The sequence below is a fragment of the Equus asinus genome, chromosome 1, assembly GCF_041296235.1.
Source record: "Equus asinus isolate D_3611 breed Donkey chromosome 1, EquAss-T2T_v2, whole genome shotgun sequence".
In the NCBI taxonomy this organism is placed as follows: Eukaryota; Metazoa; Chordata; class Mammalia; order Perissodactyla; family Equidae; genus Equus; species Equus asinus.
Window position 1 is genome coordinate 31,684,928 of NC_091790.1, and position 14,093 is coordinate 31,699,020.

Genomic DNA, 14,093 nt, shown 5'->3' on the forward strand with positions numbered 1-14,093 from the left:
TTCAAAAATAATGCATTCTATTCCTCTGACATTTACAATTCTAGTCTATACCACAGCCAAGCGACTGGACTATGTTTTTACAAAGGTTCCCTCATCTACTGTCAAAGGAAGGAAAAGCTCATAAAAGGTCCCGTAATGAATGTGTCCACGTTACCTACCTCGACCCCAGGTAGGCCCCTTGCCTCAGTGATTGCTCAGTAAGAACCTAGAACCAGGAGGTACCCCACGCAACCTGAAATTAGGAGTTTCAAGAAAAACAAAAGGAAGTGCTGTGTTACATATTAAGACATAAATTTATGAACTGAAATGCAGTGTAGACTAAAAATACAAAGGCAAGGAAGGCTCAGATAAATTGAAAAACAGCAGGCTCAAAGTGAGTTCTTCAGGGACATCTGCAGCTGGACAACCTCCTAGAGAGGTCTTGTTTAAAAGACATGACTTAAAAGAAAGATACAACAGTCAGAAAATTGGATAACCAGGAGCTGGATGTGTGGGAAGAAAGCCAAACCTAAAACTAGGGATGCTGAGAAGAGGAAACGGATCCTGGTTTGGAAGTTTGCAGGGTACTGAGTGACAGGAGATGGAAGCCCCGACGGGGAGAGACAGGCCGGCTCCTCTGACATGCCTGCCCTCAAAACAAAATGGTCCTCTGGGAGAGAGCACAACACGGGAGTAATTAGAAAATCCCAAGAGAATATCCCTGGAACCAAAATAATAATTTCTGACTGACATTCAGTAAATCAAAGAACGGGGAAACCTGATAGCAAAGATTTTAAACGCTATCAATTAATAATGGTTGTCTGGTTTCTTATTCATGACATCTTTCACGGCATTTGTAAAATAAAACCACAATTTTGGCCTATTTAAATTGTTCTCATATCCCAGATAACTGAGAGCACCAATGGCTGTTAAAAATATTTTTACCTGATTTAAATTAAATTCAAATGCTCAAATTCATCAATTATGGTTATCCTTTCTGTATTGTGTTACTTCTATTTTCAGCTCACCTTTTCTTTGCTTTCAAAGGATCTGATTAGATTTAACATTAGATCGAATTAGTAAAATCTAACTTTAAAAAAAAGTTGCTGATATTATCTTCCAAATAACTTGAAAGAAAAAAAGTTTAGACTTACACTAATCAGTGTACTTTAGCACATTTAAATCCTGAGGAATTCACTTCACAACAGAACAAGATCTGAGCCTGATTTCGGATTTGTGTTCGTCGGCTAAAGTGCGTCAGCCTCTCCTGAGACAATGGTTGAAGCAGGTCCCTGAATTAAAGTAAGATGAGTCCTGAGCCAGCCCTGATGGCCTTGTGGTTAAAGCTTGGTGCTCGCACCGCTTCAGCGGTGACCCGGCTCACTTCCCCGTCATGGAACCACACCACTCATCTGTCAGTTGCCATGTGTGGTGGCGGGCCACAGAGAAGAACTAGAAGGACTTACAACTAGGAGACACACCCATGCACTGTGGCTTTGGGGAGAAAAAAAATAAGATGGATATTTTCATCTTTTGTTTCCTTCACTTATTCTATGATCATCTCATTATAATTCCCTTTTATTAAAATGTTGCCTTTTACTTAATGCAAACGCATTTCCCTGATGTTTTTGCATAACTCAGTGAATCTCTGCTGGGTGCCCTGTGCCTGCAGGGGACATGTGGCAATATCTGGAGACATTCTGGCTGTTACACTGAGGAAGGAGTGCTGCATCTAGTGAGCAGACGCCAGGGACGCTGCTCAACATCCCAGCGAGGAAGCTTCAGGCCCAACGTTAACAGCTCAGGCTGGGAATCCCTGCAAAACTGCAAGTGAGGGTTAACCGTGGTTTCCTCACATTTTGTCAGCAGCAGTCTTTAACTGACCAACGTTCTCGGGTATTACAGAGTAACAAAATACAGGAAAATGGGGGCTGGCCCTGCGGCCGAGTGGTTAAGTTCACGCGCTCTGCTTCGGTGGCCCAGAGTTTTGCCTGTTCAGATCCTGGGTGCAAACATGGCATCGCTCGTCAGGCCATGCCGAGGCGGCGTCCCACATGGCACAACCAGAGGGACCTACAACTACAATGTACAACTATGTACTGGGGGGCTTTGGGGAGAAGAAGGGGAAAAAAAGGGAAAGAGCTTGGCAACAGATGTTACCTCAGGTGCCAATCTTTAATAAAAAACAACGAAATTTTCAAGTATGGGGATCACCTTGCCTCTGAATCTGAAATATCTGGGCCAAACTAATTTGCAGTTCAGGATGTCCACAAAAAGCTATTTTAAACTATATAAAATCTGTGGTTAATATATGGTAATACCACTTTGATAAACTCTCTTGGGAGCTTAAGATACAGACATTCTGTAACAAATAATTATAAGTGATATGATTATTAGACTTCATATAATTTAAAATTTTTTATGTAGTTAAAAATTATCAGGAAATAATATCCCCTAATGCCCATTCATTTCTAAAGACGTAGGTAGCAATAACATTTTGATATCCATCTTCTCAATTTTCTTGCCTGTTACTCTGGATAATCATCCAGCAATAACCAAACTAGTCAAATTTTCATTAAAATTAAAGAAAACTTCAGCGTATTTTCCTCAAATCACCCCATGATTCTAAGTTTTCTAGAAGCAATACAGCCATAGTACCAAGTGCTGTGCGCCAGATTTGCAGCCACTTGTACATGCATTGCACCTGCAAGAGGTGGGGGCTCCAGCTGAGAATGGAAACAACAGGCCAAGGGTGGAGAAATCATTTCCTGTTCCAGCCAGAGCTTTGACACTGACCGTCCCAACAATAGGAACCTTCTTTTCTTTCCGCACCCTCACTTGAGAGAGTATTTGCAATTTACAGGGTTTGTGTTCATATCATGTCAAACTTTTAAAAGCAGATCGATAAACACCCTGCCTTCGCTCTTACAATCAACTTTAAAAACAGTCTTCAGCAGGCTTAACAGGTGAGTTCTTTGTTAATACCCAACAAAAACGCCACACAAACATCTAACAGCTACTTTGTTTATGCTTGCAGCAGAGAGCAACCGCGTTAACACATCACAAGCTTTCACAAATGCCCTCTGCGCTCAGTAAGCCGGGGCATCCAGCAGGATGACGCAAGACTTACCTGGTTACTACTGTTGGCAGCTGATGAATTGGCTTGAGCTGTACTCGCTGAGAGGGAATCGAGGAAGGCTTGGTCGGCCACTGAATTTCCACAAGAAAACTGATCTTTTCCATCATTGGGCAAGATCTGAATATTAGAAAGGACCACAATTATTTTCATAGATCTGTTATTTCAGAGATAAGTCCCTGAAGGGCAGCAAGAATTGTTACTATAATGGAAAAGTGGTTCATATTCTTAAACGGTAAGCAAGCCTGAGAATGTCTGTATTAACTATTCCTTTCTGTAAGTATGCAGAGTTCTAGAAAATGCAATTCATGCCAGTTTCCACGTAAATCCTCAGACTTTCCTCCTTCTTGTCCTGAGCGCATAGTGTACGGAGGTAAACACAGCACAAACAGAAGACGCACAATGGGTTCAGGGACCTGTGACCCGTGTATGGATTAGGCTGGGTGTGCATGCACGGGCACATATTCTGAGAGAATGGTCTAGATTTCATCAGATTCTCCAGAGGGTTCAAAACTCCCACCTCAGCTCCCAATCAGGAAGAGCAGACAGACAGCACCCACGCAAACCTCCTCCAGGGCATTATTCCTCTCTGCTGGAGGGGACCTTCATTCTCCATCTCACTCAATTGCTCACAGGGCACCAGGCAGCCTTACTGTCTGTCACCCAAGATGAGAGGCAAGCTCACCAAGTACCCAGTACTCAGTGTTGAGTGACCTACAGACCACCAGCAGGGGGTGCCAGGAGGCTGACTCAGAAGAGGGTTTGTCAGCTGAGTGGGCGTGCCCCGGGCAGCCCTCTCTCCGGTGTTGCCACACCAACCTTGGCATCTATCATAAGAGAGTTAAACCGGGCATGGCTCACAGCAGCTCATTCCAGACCCTTCTGTCTATGTTCCAGAAGAAGGAATTGAGAGAGACATCCTAAAATTAGCACAGGGAGCAGGAAAAATCTACTATTTAAACTTTGTGAATCAATTCTACAATACACAGTATGGGAGGCAGCAGCTATCATATAATAGGAGCAAAGGAAAAATAGATACTTTTATTCAGAATAAGTAAAAGTTGCTATCCTTGGAAGGAACTTAATCTAAACATTTGGAGTCACTCTTTGGAGCTTGAGACTACAGGTAATATTTTTTCTTAGTTCTACTTCCAATGTATTCTCCTCTGTTTATGTAATTCGCATGTATTACTTTTACAATGGAAATTTTTTTTATTAAAAATAAAATTGCTATCTTCCAGTCTGTCCTTTAAGTTGATAATTTATAAAAATGTGTTTGACAGAGACCAGGTTTAATTAATAAATGATAGTACGTTCTTACTTCAACATAGTCTGTGGGAACAAGGCCTCGTTCTCCTTTGTTGTTTCTTCCTTCCAACCATCCTCCACCAACATCCTAATAAAATTTAAAAAAAAAGAAAAAGATTACAGTGGGAGTTTCTGGTAGAAATTTTGATTTGGGAATTGTTACATATGAAAAAGTAATTAACATAAATTAGGTTTTTATTCCTACAGAGTTAACACTTCAAAATTTTTAATTCTTAGGCCTTCTCTCCAGAAAATTATATAATCGAAAAATAAGAAAAATCAAACTTCAACAATAAGTAAAGCTTGAAAAAGAGTCCATTAATACAATGCCTTCATTTTGTAATTCCTTTCTATTTACTGGTCTGTGGTAGATTACAAAAATGGTTTGCAGCTCCAACTGTCAAGAAAGTAGCATGCACACCCCGCCTCTAGAATCTGTGCTGTCCCGTGTGACGTCTTTGGCCAGCAGAACGAGGTGGAAATAATATGGGGTGAGTTCTGAGCCTGGCCTTGAGCCTGGCCTTGAGGCTTTGCACATTTCAGCTCGCTCTTTTTTCTTTCTTTCTTTTTCTTTTTTTTGAGGAAGATTAGCCCTGAGCTAACATCTGCTGCCAATCCTCCTCTTTTTGCTGAGGAAGAACGGCCCTGAGCTAATATCCAAGCCCGTCTTCCTCTACTTTATATGTGGGACGCCTACCACAGCATGGCTTGACGAGTGGTGCCATGTCCACAGCCAGGATCCGAACCAGCGAACCCTGGGCTGCTGAAGTGGAATGCGTGCATTTAACCGCTGTGCCACCGGGCCAGCCCCTCAGCTCGCTCTTTTTTCCAAAAGAGCTGCTACGTAAATAAATTTGAGTTGTTAGATGATGACAGAGACAAGGCCCAGTCTCCCTGTAGCCCCATCCAAAGCCAGCCAACAAGAGCGGAACTGCTAGAGGCGTGAGCGAGCCCAGGTCAGGAAGATCATCCATCTGACTTGTAGACTGCTGAGCAACAACACATGGTTGTTTAAGCCACTAAGTTTTGGGATTCCCTGTTATTTAGGAAAAGCTAACTGATCTATGTTTCCTTAGCTCTTCTGGATAAGCAGTATTAATAAGCTAAATAATAAAGAACTTTATACCAGGATTCCTATTTTTCAATCTATTATTGCAGCAATGTCCTACTTTTTCCCCTTAAAATAGTATGAGTTGTCTTAAGTTCATAAATTATGCCCTAATTAGTTAATAATTACCTGAATCTAGAACACACATTCTTTTTAAAAATCACTTTAAGTCACAAATTTGTCCATTTTTGATACAACAGTAATTTAAAGACAATACTATTTTACCAAGAAATGAAGAATACTTCTTTGTTTAAAAAAAAAAAATTAGGGGCCGGCCTGGTGGCGTAGTGGTTAAGTTCATGTGCTCCACTTCAGTGGCCCGAGGTTCGCAGATTCAGATCCTCGGCAGGGACCTACGCACCGGTTATCAAGCCATGCTGTGGCAGGCGTCCCACATATAAAATGGAGGAAGATGGGCACGGACGTTAGCTCAGGGCCAGTCTTCCTCAGCAAAAAAGAGGAGGATTGGCAGCAGATGTTAGCTCAGGGCTAACCTTCCTCAGTAAAAAAGAGGAGGATTGGCAGCAGACGTTAGCTCAGGGCTAATCTTCCTCAGTAAAAAAGAGGAGGATTGGCAGCAGATGTTAGCTCAGGGCTAATCTTCCTCAACCCCACCTCCCCCCAAATAGATGAGCAGATAAAAGAATCTTTACTCTCTCCTCTGATTGAAAATAGAACCTATTTACTTATATACATGTTACTAGCACATTATCTAAAACATACACTTTTTCTACCAAGTAATTCCTTTTTGCATCTAAGACACATAAAATAGGTTTAAAAAATACTATCAATATTAAGAAACCACCATCCTTTTGGGCATTCCTCCTTCTCCTTCCTTCATCTTTGTGCTGCCACAGTCCTCCCTTCCTCCCTCCCACCTGGTAGGACACATCTGCTTCTCCTCCTCCTCTTCCCAGAGTCTCCTCGGCCTTCCTAGCGCCTTTCTTGATATGCTTACTCTCAAAGGGATAGTCTGGGGAGCCAGGCCACTCCCTCATCTCTACCTCTGCAGTTCCCTTTTTTTTTTTTTTCTGGGAAAGATGCGCCCTGAGCTAACATCTGTTGCCAATCTTCCCCTCTCTCTTGTTTTTCCCCTCCCCAACCCCAGTGAACCGTTATATATTCTAGTTGTAGGTTCTTCTGGTTCTTCTATTGCAATCCGCTGCCACAGCATGGCTACTGACGGGCTGATGGTGTGTTTCCATGCTGTGGAATGAACCCAGGCAGCCAAAGTAGGGCACACCAAACTTGAACCACGAGGCATCAGGGCTGGCTCTGCAGTTCCATGTTGAAACTGATGCAAAATTATAGGGCAGGGGTGATTATTTACTATTCTTTAAACTCAACACATCTAAAAATAAACTCATTTAATCTTTCCAAAGCTCTTCTTCCTGACCTACGTACTTTACTAAATTCATCATTCTCTCATCATTCATCATTTGGTGCAGAGGCCAAAAACTCAGTGATCCTTGACTTTTCTCACCACCACCATCTAATCAAGCACCAGGTCCTCTTGGTCTGACTCTCAAAGCCTCTTGCCTCCATTTTCTTTTGATTCCTATTGCTACCACCCAAATCTTGTCCCTAGTCTCCAGCCACACCAATTCATTCTATACACCCTTGCTACGTTAATTTCCTTGAAGTGCAACAATATCAACAATAAACACCAAGCAAAACCCTTAAATGAACCCACTGCTTCCCAAACTAAGCCTGAAGTCCAGAGCCTGGCCCACAGGCCTGTCTGATTGGCTCTAGGAGCCAGTTTTCCTGGCCTGTCTCCCACTGGCATATACATGCCCTGTCCCGATGCTCGTGGGACACTTGTCTACACAGAGTGTTCCCCAGCGGAGAAGAAAAAGCAGAGCCTCAGAGCCCAAACAGACGTGGCCTCAAATCCTTGTTTTGCTACTTACAAGCGGGACGATCTTGGGCAGTTACTTGACCTCTAAGTGAGTCTCATTACCCTGCTTCGTAAAACAGATGAAAAACACCAACCTCAGCGAGTTCATGGGGAAAAGATATCAAAGAACATGTGCACAGGACTGAGCCAAACGCCTGGCTCCTAGGCTGTCAAGAAAGGGCTGCTGGGACTGCCAAGAACCGCTGAATACTTTCTCATCTCCACACCTTCGATCCGGCCGGCATCTGTCTGGGACGTCTCTCTTTCCATTTCTGTTTGATGGAACTCCAGCCAGCTATCGTTAGGGGACTTAACTTTTCTCACTGTTTATATAATCGATTCTTACTTGACCATCAATACTTCATAAGCAACAGGACAAAAATTCATGTGGGTCTGAATGATCAACTTACTAAAAATATACAATTTTAAAAATCAGTCCTGAAGGGAGAATCAGATTTGGACAGAACAGTCCTCTTACCAGATTTGTAATGATGATGATTTCTCCTTCATTAACTGTCAGTTCATTATTTCCAGGCTCAGCAGCAAAATCATACATAACCCGAGCCTATTGGGAGTGGAGAGGAAAAGAGGAAGTTAGAAATGTAAACTTAACAGAAAAAACCCGAACCACCTTTACAGTTCACTTGTAAACCTGCCGGTGTGAACAAACGCTTCACGCCCGTGGCCGGGGTTGTTTTGGAAGAAAGGAAGACACATTACCGAAATGATTCATCAGCCCCACCGTGAGGAAGAACGACACCAGTGTGGGAGGCCCGCTCTGCTTTGGACACAGGCAAGGCTTCTGACAGCTGCCCACACTGCACCTAGAGGTCACCCAAGAAGTACTCAAAATACACCCATTTCATGAAGGAGGGAAAAAGCATGCCGTTCCTTTTAGGAGGTAAGACGTGGAAATACAAATATCGTTCATTCTGGGAACACGTGCTCTTGAGGACTGAAGAGGTATACATACAGGCATACAAACATGTACACATAGAAGATTCACGAGCCTTTAGATTCATCCCTTACAATTAAAACTCCCCCTACTCTTTACCAAGAGATAATGCAGCGTCCCGAGCCAACTAAACTCAGAAGTGTAAGATTTGGGGAGAAGACACATTGACAGGCTTCCTCTGTAATCCTTCCCACGCTACGACGACGCTCACAGGCCTGCGTAGGTCAGGTTGCCAGGAGATCAGGTAACCTCAATAGCTGCGATTTTCAAACTTATCCTGCAATGAGATCTTAATGTCATAGAAAACAGACTAAAGGGAAGCTGCTGTGGTTGACGTGAGGGGGCTACTCTTTCAGCCTCTTCCTCAAGAGGACCCTTGAGGAATCAGCCCAGAAGTGCGGATTCCTTGGAATATTGCCATTTACGTATTCCAAGAGACAGAACCAGTATTATAAAAAATATATTTTATATGACTTTATAATATATAATAAACATATATGTTTTTAGTCCATTTCAAATTCTAAGTAATTGTCTTCCATGGACTGTCACACAGAACTGGGAACTGAACCCATTTAACAAACGTGACTGAACACCTACCATATGGCAACTGAGCTCGGCCCTCTCACTCAACACTGCTCTTCCCCACGTGCACTTAATGATGCCTGACATCCTTATACCAAGGACTAAGGATTCATATGTAGCCATGAAAGGTTAGGGGGAAAAAACCCAAAAACTCATTTATTTCGAGATACATCAAAAATAATATGGGGGCCAGCCCGGTGGTGTAGCTGTTAAGTTCATGTGTTCCGTTTTGGCAGCCTGGGGTGCGCGGGTTCGGATCCCAGGCACAGACCTATGCACCGCTCATTAAGCCATGCTGTGGCAGGCATCCCACATATAAAACAGAGGAAGATGGGCATGGATGTTAGCTCAGGGCCAGTCTTCCTCAGCAAAAACTGGAGGATTGGTGGCAGATGTTAGCTCAGGGCTAATCTTCCTCAAAAAATAAAACAATAAGATGGATTGATAAATGAATATGTGATAAAGCAGGTATAATAAAATGTTATTTATAGAATCTAGATGGTGGGTTCATGGTGTTCAATGGAAAGTGATTTCAACTTTTCTACATATTTGAAATTTTTCATGATAAAATGCTGGAAAGAAACCAATGGTAGTGTACAGCCTGTCAGTCAAGAAACGGCCTCGGCTCCTTGAATTCTGTCCACTGAGAGGCTGGGAAGGGGGAGTGAAAGACAGGACTGCAGGCAAAGAGAGAATTCTGTAGGCGTTTACAGCCTTCCTTGGGTCATTACAAAGGACAACGAAACTGTGCTGAGCTATTTTTCTCAAAACAGCTGCAAAAGTAGATACAGTTCTGCTTGTCATGTTGTAGAGTGTTTTTTAAAAGTATGTCACACCAGGCTCAACCCCTCGTGCAAGGAGGGCAGCCGTGAGACAAATGTGTGAGGAGTGAGCAGGGTCCCCAGGCCAGGACACACCCACAGGACAGCCAGCAGCCTGGGGTCCCCAGAGCAGCTGGATGAGGAACCTGCTGCTTTGTTACTCTTCCTGAAGAATCCTGGTTAACAACTGTTTTCAATCCAGCTAAATCCACCAATCCCCAAATACAGAAAACCAAAGCTTCTAGTTTACTAAAATGACTACTTGGTGAAACAGAATGTGAAACAAGTCAAAAATAAAAAAATGGAAACTCCCTTACACATTCAAGTATTACTGAACATTTACTCATGGAAAAATGTACACAAACATCGTAGGTTTATTTAAAACAATCTCAGAGGTTTTTTTTTTTAACCTAGAGATGCTTCTTAAAAATTAGAATTGAGGATAATTTTAGAGAACAAAAAGATTGAAAAAGCACATGCCCAAATGAGCATAACATGTCAACAGAAAAAAAACCTGACCATGTAGCCTAGGGGAGCAACCACTCTTACGAAGCTTCGGTGAGACTGGCAATGTTCCCAACGTCTTTTCTCTCTCCCATCCCTGTGTCTAGCTTCCACCTAGCCTTCCCACTTTCTCCCCTTTTTCCCCTTCATCACTGACAGTACCCAAACAGATAAAGATGCTGACCTCGACCCCAAATGCCCATCAGTCTAGCTATTTTTGATGTGGCCTTTGAAAGAAAAGGCCCATTTTTCTACATTGCCTTTTCCAAAGTTAGCTGTACTTTTCGAGAAGACTTAAATAGCTTTAAGAGCTAAATTTCCACACAGTTCCTGGTCAGTAGATAACTTCACACTATATATTGAATACATACTGTCAACCACAATCTCTTCAACAGCAATTTCAAAAAGTAATACAGATAAGGTGAAAGGCTAGTACACAGCAATCTCACAGAAGAGTCCCATTATCCAGATACAGCAAAATAAACACTGGCGAAGTCAAAGCTTTCACACCAAATGCTCTAGGCACTGGAACATGAGTGCGCCCCCATACACCTGTCTGATATGTGCATAAGCCATCATCCTTAACACAGATTTCCTTTTGGGAGAGGAGAGGGGTATAAAAAACATTCACTCTTTCTGACCCATGTTGTAAACATCTGTTATTCTGTCTGCGCCAATCCCTTCCTTCCGGAAACAGTTCCTGCCTGACTCCGAGTGAATGGTGAGCATATAACCCAAACAGGGGTAATCAGAACTCTCCTAGAAACCCACACGGAGGCTGGGGAGAGCGGGTCTTTTTCTCTGATACTATTGCAATGGCTAACTAGCTGAGGCATGGCAAGTCTGAAAAAAGAGTTGTGCGGAATGACAAAGCTGAGATAAGTGGAGGACCAGCCAGAAGCCTTCTCTCCCCGCACAGACATCTCAGTCACAGGAGGCAAGGTCTCTCCTTGGTGCTTAAGCTACTGTGACTTCAGATTCTGCCCCGTGCAAGCAAGAGAGTGCACGTTAATCCAAACCAATCACCTGAAATCAAAGAATTTACAAAGGAAACATTCTAAATAAAGAAAACACAGGATGTAAGAAGTACATTGCTGTATTTCCTATATTACAAAACAAAAAAACCCCCAAAACACTAGAGCCTTTTTAAAACAAACAATAATAGAGAATTAAACTAAACGGTTCAAAATAGCAAAAAATCCTGACAGCAAAAAAAGTTCATAGGGGGGTTAGAACGCAGAAGACAAGTCCCCATTCTTAAGCATCTGCTTTAGTTTCACATAAAGCACAACTAAATCTTGGGAAAAAGCAGTAAATTTTCAGCAATGTGCCTCTCCCAACTTTAATTAAAAAGTAAGTAATATGCATAAACTTTCAGAAATTCAAGGGACTCAAGGATCTTATTAATTTGACACCCTCGAGAACTAAAGTTTTGCATGTAGGTGATATTTCTATATAACTACTTTTTTAATGGCAAGCTTGTTTTACTTAAGCACACCCATTTGACTTTTTATAAAACCTTACACATTAATGCCTTCCTGTAGCTCGTCTTTACCTAACCAGCAAAATCACCAGAAGAAACAGAACTTACTCTAAGAGACTCTGAGAGCATTATTATACTATTAATACATGTAGATGTCTTTGTCCTTATTCTAATTGGTTAAGGCTTAAACACTTTTCAGTTTATATCAATCTGTGCTTTCAACAGCCTTTGTTAAATCCCGGCCTGTGCTTGTTCAGTTGTTATTCTGAATAAAATACAGAATCTTAAATTATCCCTGAGGCCATCATCCAACTATCCCTGATGCTTCTCTGCTGAGTCATCAAAAGCCTGACAAGCTTGCTCTCCATAGTGTCACCTGTGTCATTAGTACATTGTTAACACATCGCAGGGCCAGGGCCCCAGACAGCTGCACACACTAAGAATCCTTTCCACGGGGGTACGGATCAATTAATTCTCACGTTTTGGGTATGGTGCTCTTAAAATTTCCAAAGAAGGAAGTAAAGGTCGTCTGCTTTCTTAAATGTTTTCACAAGGAATGTTTAATAATCTATTCAAGAACATAGCTAAGATGACAGAATTCTGTTAAAGTTGTATTTTAATAGTTGTTTTAGTAAAAGATCTTTTTCCTATAGAAGAAATTTCTACAAAGAATCGGAAGCAGCCATTGAGAATGGCTGAAAATTTAATTTTTCTTAGGCAAAATTTTTAAGAATTACCAGTAAAATTGATATGTTCTTCAAAAACGTTTTTCCTAAAAATGGGTTTATATCTGTTTTCCTGAAACATGATGTACTTAAAGAAATTTTTTAACTGGCGGTCAGTTAGACAAGCAGTTTGGGAAATTTCCAACCAAACAGAAATGTGAATAGAAAATCACTGAGTGTAGGAATATAAATTTCCAAGAAACATTTAGAATAATCTCAAATCTAAGTGTAACCAAGGGCAATTATACAATCCCGAGAGAGAAGCAAAGTTCCGAATACTTAGAATTACAGTCAAGCCGTACCATCCACTTCCACATCACCCTCCCTCTCTCCACTCATGCAGGACAGTTCCGGAGAGAGCTTGGAGGCCATGTTGTGACCAAACAGCTGGAATTTGGGATGATTTTAAGAGACTTTCTACCCAAACTCACCCGGATCAAAGCTTCTTTACACGGTGTACATGAGAATAATCAGACAAAGGCATTTCAACAGTTATTTGATGTGGTGGCATCAAACTGGCTGTGTCACACACAACATCACTGTTACCAAGTAACGTGCCAGAAAAGACACTTCTGACGCCCACATGCGACTGCTTTTCTGCCCATTGCTTCATAATTAAACATACACACAACACACACATGAAAGCAACTGGATTTTTTATTTTTAAGGCCATGTAAAAACGGCTGCATCATACGAAACACTTTGCTGTAGATGCTTTAAATTGGGGTTGGTTTTCTTTTTCTATAAAAGGCCAGACAGTAAACATTTTAAGGTTTGCAGGCTATACCGCTTATCTCTACTGCTATAGTGCAGAAGCTGCCACAGACATTATGTAAACAAATGAGTGTGGCTGTGTTCCAATAAAACTTTATTTACAAAACACAAAATCTGACCTGGGCAGGTCCAATTTTGCCCATTGGCTGTAATTTGCTGATCCCTATAAAATGGCTGGGAACCAAGTTATTATGTAAAAATCATTAATATATAAAACATGAGGTCTAAAGGAAAGAATCTTTGTAATTCATATCACAGAAGTAATCTTTCTAACATATAAAGAGCTTCTGGAAGTCAACAAAAAGACCAGTAACCTAACAGAAAAATGGGCAGAGGAATAAAGGGTTCACTGAAAAATATAAATGGCCCTTAAACATGTGAAAAAAAATGCTCAATTTTACACATGAAAAAAAGATGAGGGCCAGCCTAGTGGTACAGTGGTTAAGTGTACACGTTCCACTTCTTGGAAGCCCAGGGTTCGCTGGTTCGGATCCTGGGTGCGGACATGGCACTGCTTGGCAAAACCCACGCTGTGGTAGGCGTCCCACATATAAAGCAGAGGAAGATGGGCATGGATGTTAGCTCAGGGCCAGTCTTCCTCAGCAGAAAGAGGAGGATTGGCAACAGTTAGCTCAGGGCTAATGTTCCTCAAAAAAAAAAAAGATGAATTAATTTGGTAGATGTTGCCAGAGTGTCCTCTATTAGGGACTGCATCATTTAAACCTCTACCAGAAATACAGACGAAAGTGATGGTTCTTCACAAACAGGATAAATCACCCAACTTTTGGATTTTTGCCAAACTAGTAATTGAAAAATGC

At 41.8% G+C, this 14,093-nt stretch overlaps 1 protein-coding gene across 1 annotated transcript in view; it reads right to left on the reverse strand.

Moving 5' to 3' along the window:
• SNX9 (sorting nexin 9) overlaps positions 1–14,093 on the reverse strand; it is a 104,037-nt gene that overhangs the window by 54,919 nt on the left and 35,025 nt on the right. Inside the window, exons 2-4 of the mRNA XM_044761557.2 lie at positions 7,910–7,996; positions 4,437–4,511; positions 3,110–3,235 (exon numbers count right to left, since the gene is read on the reverse strand). Of these exons, the coding sequence (XP_044617492.2) occupies positions 3,110–3,235; positions 4,437–4,511; positions 7,910–7,996 (288 nt within the window). The remainder of the gene's footprint in view (positions 1–3,109; positions 3,236–4,436; positions 4,512–7,909; positions 7,997–14,093) is intronic.